We start from the raw sequence: 12445 nt of genomic DNA, 5'->3' as shown, positions 1-12445 counted from the left end.
AAATTGCAAATGGAGGTTTGTTTCATTTGTCAAAATCTTCCTATGGTTTTCAAGTCTTCCTTTTTTGGCAGCAGTCTCTGCTGTCTGACGGGCAGGGATTAATAAGGATGCATGACATGTAAGTGTGTAGGAAAACGAGAAGGATTGGACAAATGCTTTAACGATTGAACCTTATGATTCAAGAAGTGATCCATTTTCCATATTTAGAATTTCTTGCTGAGCATTTATCAGGCTGGCTGAGGATTTGCATCTCCATGCACCAGACACTGAATGATACTATCTGCAGCAGTCAAATTTGGGTGCCTTTGCAGATACATACTCTTCATGATTTATTATTTTTCTTTCGAAGAGATTAACTTTAACCATCCAGAACTTTAACAAATAGTGAGTCAAGGATATTAGAAGGTACAGCCAGTCCTGGGACCAAAACTAAATACAGGGCCCTCTGGATATTTCTTCAGTTTTGGCAGGATGCGATGAGCTGCATTTGTTTTTAAGTATTACAAAAATGTACTTTAGGGAGAGAGAAAACATGGCATCTGCTGCCCTCTAGTAATCTGGCCACTCAAGCTGTCTCATTATTTTTTATTTTACATTTTAAATGTATTTTTAATTAAAGTTGTAGTACCATGTCTCAAATAAACCACTTACAGTAAGTCACTGGTGGAGAACATAGATCAAAGTACATGAACCAAAATACAATTGACAGTTGGTTAACACATACTATTAAGCTGTCTCATTATTCTAGTCTCATAACCCGCTACTGAGGACTATGCCAGTTATTGCCGGCCCTGGACCCTAGCAGTAAGGGACTATAACAAGGGAAAGGGCCTTTAACAACCAATATAGACTGACACAGAAGGGCTTGAAGGCTATTAGAACATTCCACCCACTGAGGCTAGAATCCTCTAAGTTAAAAAGGGAGAAACAGAAAGACAAACATTGGAATGTTGGCACTAAAGGCCTATAATGCTTACACCAGCCATTATAAGCTCTGAGACACTTCATAGTGTTCAAAAGCGCTCCCAACATGCCAGTATTCTAATAATAAAGATAGCAAGCTTGCTTGCACTTAAAAAATGTATAAATAATGTTGCAAAATGAGAATGGAGCCCTTAAAAGCCCCATTCTCTTGGGGAGAGGATGTAGTCTTACTGCTAGAGTGGTCGACCTCGAAGCTGGGGAACCAGGTTCGTGTCTCGGAAACGACGTTCAACATCCTGTGATTCTGAGCAAATCAGTTAATCTCCCTGTGCCTAAAAAAATGAATGTGTCCTCATGTATGAAACTGGTGCCCATGTAAAGCGCTCTGATACCCGATGTCTTGGGTCTAGTTTGCTCAAAATAAAATTCTTTAAAACAATTTTTTTTTTAAAGTGCGGCACCTGGGGCACAATGCACCCCCACTTGCACCCTTGTGACTGCCCTGCAGACACAGGAACAATCCTACACATTTTTGCTGCATCTGTATTCTGGGGTAATTATTTCAGATAACTTATCCAAGTGCCCAATTGATTGAAAGTATGCTCTGGGGAATTGTTCCCTGAAGTCACTCAGTGTAAGATCTCCAGTAATTGATATATGGAGCTTCTCGCTGCACCCCTGACAAAGAGGTCACCTCTCCCTTCACAATGAGCAGCTTGCCCAAAGATGGTTGCTTTTAACTTTAATAAAGAACCTAAAGTCATAATTGTCTCTCTAAATATGGTGCTCAGACCAGACTTGTGAAGGAAATCCCTCTTGTACATGACTAATGCATTTCGACGTAGCAGTTTAGATGGTTATATCGAACATTTGCTTCAAGGTAATACATTTTTTGCCTTTGGGAGCCACCTGAATAGCAAAGCTCTTTATAGGTGGATTATTGTTGGAGATCTGTGAAAGCGCTGCTTTTTAAGTTGTGCCCCCAGCGCAGAGATTCCCTTTTTATTGTAACAGACACATCTAAGCAGAAATTACCCCTACTTTTAATATGTAGTGCAGAGCTGAAATGGTTTTAATTTTAACAATCTGGCTAATTTTCTCATTTGTGTCAGATGCAAACAAATAGAAATTCTATTGATGGCAAGCGACTGAGAGATCCTTTTCCTTTTAGGATCAGCAAAGATAAAAAGTAAGCAAAACTTAATACAGGACTGTCCGTGGAATAAAGAGCAGTACTTGTATTGGGCTGCCCAGAGCAGGGATCGGTTTGCTTCTAATGGCCACACTGGTGTACTCATCGAATGTGACTGACACAGCGAAGATGAGAACTATTGATTGAAATGTTGTTGGCAGAACAGAATCCTATTGCTCACCACTGCTAATCCAATTAAAATGCTTGTGCTCCTGGGGTGTTGTTGGACTTGCGTTGACTGGACGCCAATCTGTGCTTTCAAGGTAGCCATGAAATGTTAAAATCTTTTTGCTTCTGCTTTTACTGCCTCTTTCTTGGGCTTTGTTTTATTGTGTTGCTATGGCCTGTTTGGCCTATTTACCATTTTACACTGTAGTAGGTACTTTGGTGCTTTATGTCAGCCCTTTTGGAATTTTTGGTAGAGCAGATCAGAGATAATTATTGTTAAAAGTCAGAGGTTCTTTTTTATATTGCTATTCGCTTTGCTATGGTCAGTAGAGTTGGGCAACTCCCGATCTAATTTACTAATTGCTGGCTGCTTTTTGTCGATGGTTAATCTGCAGCATGGAACTGCTGATTAAAAATGCTAACTTACTATAGGGGGAGTTCCTTTGCAAGGTCATAAGTCATTGAGGGAGCATGGAAATTGTTGGTAGGCTGACTCTACCCATTTCAAGGCAGGTCACTCAGAATGTTGGGTGGTGTGAGCATGTAAGGTGCCTGAGGTGAGGCCCTCCCGGTGCTCAGGCAAACAGGAATCCAGTAAAGCTTTTCTCCATCTACTCAGCACTATCCTTCCATAACCTTTGCAAATGTGCGAACAAACCAAAGCTGAAGTACCCCATACAAATATCCTTGATGTTCCGTTTAAAGCAGTTTTTTCTGCTGAAAGTGTAATTTATTTGACTCTTTCTCAGTGACCTGGGTGACCATTTTGTATTCGCTGAACAGCCCCTTCATTTCGTCATGCACGCATTCATTCATCTTGTTTGGAATCTTCTTTACGCCCCTGCTAACTTTCAACTGTTTTTATTTTGTTGTTCCATCCATTTTTTTCCACAGAAGCAACTAAATGGCCGACTCTAAGCGGGTATCCATGTTCTTGCAAAAGCCTTCCAAGAGTGCGCGGGATGCAACTGACCAGGTGACGGTGGAGGATATGGCAGAAGGAAATGCGCTGAACATCATTAGGCATCCATATCCACAGACTGTGGAGGGTAAGCTACTCAAGTGTGCCCCACAGAATGGGGGTGGTTTAATTTAGGTTCCACCAATCCACTCTGCCTGCCTGTCACAAGCTGACCAACAAATACAAACACAATTTGCTTGTAGGTTCCAAACACAAACATCTGCCTTTTCTGTGGAAGGCCAAGGCTATTAAATGATACATTTCACGCTTACCCTCTTGTTGGTTGCGCTTGTCCTAGTTCACAGCAGTACTGCCCACCCCTAACCTAACCTATCCACTTCTATGGTCCAGAGTCCAGTGACCTCGGGGGTCAATTCTGAGTGTGCCACAGGACACCAATGGTTAATTGTGGTTTGTTACCACACAGTCATGTTTATGACCACATCAGCCATTGCCTACCAGTAATGTATATGCAGCCTCACATCTTATTCCATACTCATCCAACAGACATTGGCTCAACAGAGTTTCCCCCACTCAACTTTGGAGGCTAAAAACCAGGGGCATTCCGAGAGTGACTTTGTGACCCTAACTCTCCCGTTGATTAAATATATGTTGTATTATTACCTATTTTATAACAGGTTCAGCGAATTCTTTTTTAAACAATTTTTATTTTTACAACAACATAGTATCGGTAAACATCAAGCATTTTTACCCTGATTACATTCCTCCCCCCCCCCCCCCCCCCCAGTGTAGCCGGAATTGTGCATCCACACACATTTGTGCATTAAATTGAAAATGTTCACATTTCTGATCAGCGAGCCTTAATCTCCGGGATATAGTAATGAGCATAAACATTTTAGCTAGCACCATTACTAAAGTAAGTCTATAAGCTATGTACTCTAAGTATGAAGGGGAGAGGAGACGAACTCAGATGATAACTGGGCCAACAGTGCTTGTCTTTCGTGCCGTAGTTCTCTGTCGGAGCAGTGGCGGCTGGTGACATTTGAAAGTGGTGAGGTGTAAAACAATTGCCTTACTGCGATGCGTCGTGATCGAGCCTGAAACACCTACGGGGGGTTTGGGGGGGTTTTCCCCCCATGAAAATTTTGAAAAAAGAGTAGGCAAATGGTGTATTTTCAAGCAAATTTGAGAAAGCAGGAAGGTTAATAAAGCAATTCTAGGACCATTTCGTCCGTTTACCATACTTTCAGGGTGGAATGTTAACTACTCAAAAATAAAACAAATTGTGCCCAGAAAAAAAATGGTGCTTAAATGTACATGCAGACGAACAGCATTGCACCTTTAAACCAGGGATATGTGCGCCATCTCAGCCAGTGAAATATGCGTAATTCATTAGTATGGACCGTGTCTCAAATGATTTTAGATTAATAAAAAATAATGTCTAGAGCAAAGCCTGTCATGCTGTTTGTTTCAGTGACTTTACTTGAGAAAGCGTATTCATTTTCACTACTTGCACTGACTCCCCAGACACCCTTGCTACACCACTGATTTTCTTCTCTCATTTTGTGTCTCGCTGCACCCACTAACGCACTTGGAGGAGCTTACACAATTAAACCAAGGACACAAGCAAGAACATCAAACTTGCTCCATGTTACAAGCCAGTGCAATACAAAACAGTTAAATACACGAATGGTGGTGTCACTTAAAGAAATGTTATGCTGATTATTTGTTTAGTAACCAGACCTGTTTTCTTGCATTTCTCTGTAGCGGAGAGTTGTTATTGTGCTTATCTCTCAGGTGTGTTTGAGTTATATGAAGGTGGTGGGTGCTGCTTACAGTCAGCAGAGACAAGCATGCCCATTAGATTATACCCATGCGAGTTTCACTCAATGGCCCACCTTTGCTATGCTACAGAAAATGTAACCAAAATTGGCTGAGTCTGTGATTCTCTTCTATTGTAACAAACGTGTTGTAAAACACACCAGCCTTTCTTATTGAAAAGCTGTGCATGTACCTTGTCTGCTACGTGCAATTTGATAAATCGGTCTGTTCTGCGAACTACAACAGACCACATGGTTCAATACGAAAGGTGCAGACAAGCAAATTAACCCATCTGTCGCTTAATGTTGTAACCATCTATTAGAAATTCACAATTACGTAAAGGTAATCTTAATTCCATAACGTTCCCTCATGTTACCTCATTTCCTGTAGATACTAGTACAAGGAAGGGTTGATGCATATAATATATGTGTGATGCCACTCACTGTCTAGGTGTCTGCATTGGAATGTATGGTCACTGCTAGCAACAACCATAACCGGCTGCGTTAGCATCAATCCTGGCACGTGGCAACACCCCAGCTCACGCGTCATTGAGTGACCGGCGGGGCTTTACAATACGCAAGTCCATTTGAGAGACATTTTAATTTTCCCTAGGCCCTCCCTGGGAAAGGGATTTCTCTATTTGACCCTTTTACTCAATCTTTAGCTCTCTCCCTCTCCAACTACCACTAGCTATGTCTTTCTACCCTATGTCATCTTAAGGATTGTTTGGGGTCTTGTGCAAGACATTGGAATTATGTTTGTGTGACACTGTTTAAGTCTAAAATATAATTCAGTTCTGTCTGAAAATATGTTGACTTGAATCATCAGGAAATGGGTGATAAAATTAGAATTAGTTCTAGGCAGGGGCACCCAAATATGTCTTTCCCGGGTCCCCTCGAATCCTTAACATGATACGCAGAGTAAGACTTATTTACTAAAATTTATAGTGCATTTATTAAATGATTTTTAAGCAGAATTCGTGGTTTATATCCCTAGTCCCAAGTAGACAGCCTATTTTCTCAGTTTTACTCTGGTGCAAAAAACATTCTGTGATATTCAAGTCAAAATGTGTTTGCTCCAATCTGTGTTAGACAAGCAACATAATTGTGCAATTGTATTTCCTGTTTTTCCTGCCAACACTCATTCTGGACTATGGGAAATTAAAACATGCTGCTCCTAGGTCATAAAGGTCATAGTCCAACCAGTAAGAAGTATTGATACTATTCAAATCGTATTTCCCTGATATTTGCATGTAATAAATGAAACATATTAAACATAAAACAATCTTTGCATGTGACTTTAGTACCTGGTGCCACTTTACAGTTTACATCAACCAGGAAACTGTTCAGACAAATTGTCTCTACTTGAAAAGATACTGATTGAAAAACAAAATTATTAAATAGGTATCAGACTCAAAACAGGACAGTGAAAAATGGAAAGTACCGTAAAACTGATTAATCAACCACCAAAAAGTGTACTGTCATCATTACAGAAAAATGCAAGAAGACATAAGGTTTGTGACCTGTCCTCGTATTCATCTTTGTCTATCAAACATCAGGATCGAGAAGCAGCTGGACTGTGAGGGAAGCTGCAGAGCACAGGCCTTTCGCCAGCACAAATACCCTAGTATTAACCAGTCACCGACACATAGTTATGCCAATTAAGGACAAAGTGCTCACAGGTGCGACTGGTCCGTCCAGCGGTCACAAATTACTGTGTAAACAAAATATAATTATATGATAAATTGAAAATAGCTGTTCAGAATAGAGGAAATATTTATTAGCAAAAACAAAAAACAAGATTGATGCGAGAGTTTCAGGTTTTACCAACAGCATTCAATGCATGGCACGATTACCAGCAAGAAGTACTTCAATTTACATCGTCCCGATGAGGGTAAACGAATACCATTAAATTTGGCAATGAAGCATGCAGTTTAAAAAAATAAATAGAGACCATTTAAGCAGTCTTTCATTCCCTCTGTTGTAAAAAGCACATCTTCCTTTTTAAACTTTACAGTTGACCTCTTTAACAAATCCTGCAATACTAAATTAGGATGTTGTGTCCCAGTAGCATGCCATTCCCATAAAAACATTTCAACAAAAATGTTCTGAAATACAATCACGATGTGCACTAAAACAGAAAAAGACTTCTATTTCAAATTAAATCAAATGTATGCACTGCCAAACTTTCCCATGGAGCTTACCTTCCTGAGGGCTTGTTCTAGAATGCCAGTGCGAGTGACGCCTGCCAGGTTCGAGGGTTGTTGTCCAGTCAGCAGGACTTCTGTCTCCTCTCTGACTACATGCCCGAAATAATCCATTCAGACCTGTCTCCGAGTCCGAAGTTGAAGCGCTGGAGATCAAATGGCGGCCTCAACAAAGTCCTGCAGTTAGCAGCACAGGAAACCAACACCTCCTCGAGGCTGCAAAGTGTCTTTTCAGAAGTTATTATATCAAACTGCGCAAAATCGAATTTTGCGCTTCCCGCCTGCCTGCAGCCTCTACCCCACCCCTTCAAAACTCGTCATAGGGCAGGTACCACCCGCTGTGATGAATCGGGAAAGAGTGGGGGTGACCATCATCGCCTCTCCCTGACTGACATGGATCCCCAGTGCTTCAGGGCTTCAACCTGAAGCGCCTGGGCCAAACTTTACCCACACGTCATCAGGGGGTGGAGACTGGAGCTCGAGTCTATGTCTTTGCTGAGCTAATGACCTCACAGGCCTCAGGGATGTGAGCTTATCCACCCGTCAAATACATTAGACTCAGGTGCCAGGGCTCGCCCAGAGGAAGAAAGTTTAGGAATGAATCGGAATGGCTGGCAGTGTGTCAGTACATCAACTGCCCTGCCCCAATAAACGTGTGTACATTTTTTTTATAATAGACTTCCTTTAATGAGTTAAAAAAAAACTATAGCAATGCCGACGCTGGGGGGATAAAAATAAAGGAGGTGGAGCCCCGACGCCCTTTACCAGAAAACGCCACTGCGTGGGAGATATGCAAATGTCCCCTCTATACCTTTTCCACCGAGTTCAGCAAATTCTTAAGTGGCTTTGTCTACAGCTGTCTTTTGAGTCTTCGATCAGTAACCATGTTGAAGATATTCAAGAAATATGCCTTATGTGCACCAATCACATAATAGCCCTACCAGGTTCTAAATAATACATCTTTCAAGAAAATAGTTGGGTAAAACGAGTATGATTCGATTACTTTATATTCAAAATGAGTGTAAAGTACACCTGGCTTAAAAATGCATCTGTAGTTCACCATGGCACATACTTAGGGGTCGATTCCGACTTGGGGAAAAAAACGTCCGTACAATTTGTATTCGGAGCCCTCTCCGTACGAATCGTACCCGTGCGTCCGAGTCGCGAAGTACGATCCGTATTCCGTGAATCCGTACGAATCGACGCGATCCGTACGTATTGCAAGGCTGAAACCGTGAACCGTACGACTCGTACACATACCGTACGACTCGTACACATGCTGTACGACCCGATGAGTATGATCCGGACCGGGGATATGAGGACGCGATTCGTACGGTCCACGTCAGGTAAGGGCAAGTCGTACGGAAAAGCACACACACATATACACACCGTACGGTCCGTACACCCCATGATCGCAGGGGTACGCACAGTACCCCTGCGATCATGGGGTGTACGAGCCGTACCCCCATTGTACGATCGGTGTACGAGCCGTACCCCCATTGTACGATTGGTGTACGAGCCGTACCCCCATGGTACGATAGGTGTACGAGCCGTACCCCCATTGTACGATCGGTGTACGAGCCTCATCGATCATGAGGGGTACGCACCGTACCCGGGGGGGCCGTTCCGTACCTGTTTCGGCATGAACTCTGCTTTTACGGCTGTTTTCAGCTCCCGTAGAAAAAGGGTTGTACGGTGCGTACCCGACACGTATCGTACTTGCTGGGTCGTAAAAACCAGCCGCGAACCGTACAGATGTCGCGTACAGCGGGTTCCAAGGGAGAATCATACGGAGATTAGAGTCGTACCGTGTCTTGTACGACTCGTACGGAGTACGACTCCTAGTACGAATCGTACTTCGTCATACATACGGGGGACGTTGCAGGGTACGATTCGTATGGGAAAAACGCTCCGAACGGCTATTCGGAGCGGTTTTTCCTGAATCAGAATCGATAATGTTTGGAAACAGAAGCACTGCATTGCATGCCTATATTACTGGCCTTCTCTGACTTAGCACACAACCATTTCAGAAAAGTGCTAAATCTCGGAAGTGGAAAACTAGCTGAACAAGACATTCTAAAGTCACATGAGATACAAGTTGGTTTGATCTGAGGATACAGGCTGGCATTGAGGGATCACTGACAGAATATCGAGGAGCAAAATATCGACCTGCCAAAATATCGTGGAGAAAATATAGAATGCCAGAATATCCAATTCCTATCTTCAAACGGGTAAGTACAAAAATATTGGCTCCAAAATATCGTTGTAAAAAATATAGACAGTCAAAATATCGTTTAAATGTCTTAAAAGTAATTTAAAATTAATATATTAATAAATATAATTAATTTAAACATACTTAAAATACTTAAATAAACTTAAAATTAATAAATAATAATTGTAACTTTCATTTTTTAAAAATAAGTTTAATACATATATATATATATATGTATATATATATATATATATATATATTCACAGAAAAAACCATAGGTTATAGTGGATATATAGTTAGGAATTTGCATTTACAAAACCTTGAAAATTCAATGAAAAAACCATAGGTTATAGGCCATATATAGTTAGGAATTAGCATTTACAAAACCTTATTTTACTCGCATAAAACCATTGAAATTCCATATATAGTTAGCTAACTATAAGCGCTAACTATATATCGCGCACCCGCAATCCACTGCTGATGATGTCACATATTACATCATTCATGACATGGTCAGTGACATCACTGATGACATCACTGATCACAACATCCAGTGATTGTATGTGTCTGTAAAGTTTAAATATGTTTCACATATTGAAGAATGAGTGGATGTATAAGTGTCTGGATGAAGAATTTAGTAGGTGCATGACTGACTGTATGAGTGAGTGATTAAATGTGTCTCACTGAGTACATGGGTTAGTGACTAAACTGTCTTAATTCGTGCATCAGTATGTTTGATGTTGTGTAAGCTGCTGCATGTGTTGATCAGTAGCTATAAGAGTGGCCATATGGATTATTGATTGGTTGCCCAAATATTTGAATGGGAGGCTGAGTGTGTGTGTGGGTGGCTGGGAGGTGCGTGACTCTGTGCATAGATGTGTAAGCAGTTGATTCACTAGGAGTATGAGTTCAAGAGTGCATGTGGAAACAGCTATATGGGCGGTTGACTGTGCATGGGTGTGTTGGTGAGTGAATGGATTTCTCATTGCTACATGTGCAAGTAAGTACGTATGTAAAACACAATACATGTGAGAGTTGAGATATATAAATAACTGAACATAAGAGCCAGTGAATGTGTGAGTGGCTGTATCGATCACTGTGAGCTTGTATCAGGGATTATATAAGAGAGTAAATATGTGTTATTATATGTTTGAATAAGTAAGATGTGTATAACTGTATAGTTGAGGAAATGGAGGTGTGATTGATTCTTTGCATGACTGACTAGGTGTGTGAGTAACTCCATGGATGAGTGACAGTCTGTGAGTGTCTGTTTATACTGAGTGTATGTAAGGTTATATTAGAGCCTGAAGAGGTTCATTGTATTATCACATGAGTGATGTGATCAGTGATGACAAATGAGATGTCATCAGTGATGTCATTTGAGTTGTCATCAGTGATGTCATTTGAGATGTCATCATTGATATCATTTGAGTTGTCATCAGTGATGTCATTTGAGATGTCATCAGTGATGTCATCAGTGATGTCACTGACCATGTCATGAATGATGTAATATGTGACATCATCAGCAGTGGATTGCGGGTGCGCGATATATAGTTAGCGCTTATAGTTAGCTAACTATATATGGAATTTCAATGGTTTTATGCGAGTAAAATAAGGTTTTGTAAATGCTAATTCCTAACTATATATGGCCTATAACCTATGGTTTTTTCATTGAATTTTCAAGGTTTTGTAAATGCAAATTCCTAACTATATATCCACTATAACCTATGGTTTTTTCTGTGAATTTCATTGGTTTTTTAATAGCAAATATGAAAAGCTTTAAAATGTCAAGTACGTGATAGATAAAAACATTTTCGTATTTATGCACGCTGATGTGCTTTGAACGCTGCCCCCCCCCTCCCCTCCGTTGTAATCCGTCGTACCTCCTTGTCTCTCCATTTGATTGATTGTTGTCCAAGCATTTACTGTTTTAGAATTGGTTCTCTTTGGATCATTCTCTATTTACAAACAAGCACAAAGTCGCAATACTCTGTTTAGTCTTTGCAGATAGTGAAAAATCGTGTAAAAAAAATAAAAGTAATCGAGCAAAATCAGTAGGCCACTAATTGGATCTCTTTTTGACCTCGCTAAAATAGAAATATTAGGAACAACCCTTCTTGAGAAATACGAAAATAGTGAGATGAACTGAGCTCCACACCATGAGGGCTGCAAGACAGCTCGGCTCCATCACCCATCCCGCACAAAATAATGACAAACCCTATGCAAATATTAAAAATATAGACAACACACCAGCAAAGAAACCGGGTAAAACATTTTATTAAAAAACTATTTACATAACGTTGGTTTATAAGATGATGTCAGTAGTGGACCGATGTGTGAATAGATCGAAAACAGCACAAGGCTCCAAGATCCGGATACCAAGCTCCTGGATGTTGGGTGCCATAGTTTAGAGTTCTGAATTTCAGCCTTTTTCAATGCCTGTGCTTTGTTGAATCAAAATGGCGGCTTGACACAAAGCTGACTCAAGCGTTGCTACTGATGCTATGCAGACCAAAACTGGTTTTCAGTTTGTACATTTTTCTAGATTTTTCAATCCAAGTTTGGTTGACTTTGTAGAACGATGGCTTCAGATTTTCAACATACGGTGTGGTGGCGCTGACTGGGAGGGGGCGCTTCGCTCCTGCCCCCTCCCCAAGTAAGATTTTCATACGTGAAAGTACGTTAATGGTTTTGGTCCCTGAGATGCTTCGATGTCACTACCATTCTCAAATAGCATAAGTTCTAGATGTTGGGTGCCATAGTTAAGAGTTCTGAGCAGCGCTTGTAACACTGTCTGAAGCTTATTTCCACCTACTGCAGCTTCACTATTCTCAAAGTAAGTGAGTGTCGTTTGTGGACCTGACTGCATTAGAAAACAATGTAATATGTTACCTTCCTAAACAGCTTGACGGAGGCCCCTGAGGGACGCTGTGATGGCCATGGACTCGGAGAAGACGCTTGGCTCCGACACCCTCCCCAAGTCTTATAGCACTGGTGTAG

The 12445-nt window shown here is 41.1% G+C and overlaps 1 protein-coding gene across 1 annotated transcript in view; it reads left to right on the top strand.

Annotated features, from left to right (window-relative positions):
* Nucleotides 1-12445, top strand: part of LOC147692475 (E3 SUMO-protein ligase ZBED1-like) — an 83824-nt gene that overhangs the window by 20532 nt on the left and 50847 nt on the right. The window contains exon 2 of the mRNA XM_086938683.1: nucleotides 3179-3333. Within this exon, the coding sequence (XP_086794809.1) occupies nucleotides 3189-3333 (145 nt within the window). The 5' untranslated portion in view covers nucleotides 3179-3188. The remainder of the gene's footprint in view (nucleotides 1-3178; nucleotides 3334-12445) is intronic.

The sequence above is a fragment of the Lissotriton vulgaris genome, chromosome 9 (assembly GCF_964263255.1).
Source record: "Lissotriton vulgaris chromosome 9, aLisVul1.2, whole genome shotgun sequence".
Lineage (NCBI taxonomy): Eukaryota > Metazoa > Chordata > Amphibia > Caudata > Salamandridae > Lissotriton > Lissotriton vulgaris.
The sequence above is the reverse complement of the archived record's forward strand: the minus strand, read 5'-3'. Positions and strand labels throughout refer to the sequence as shown.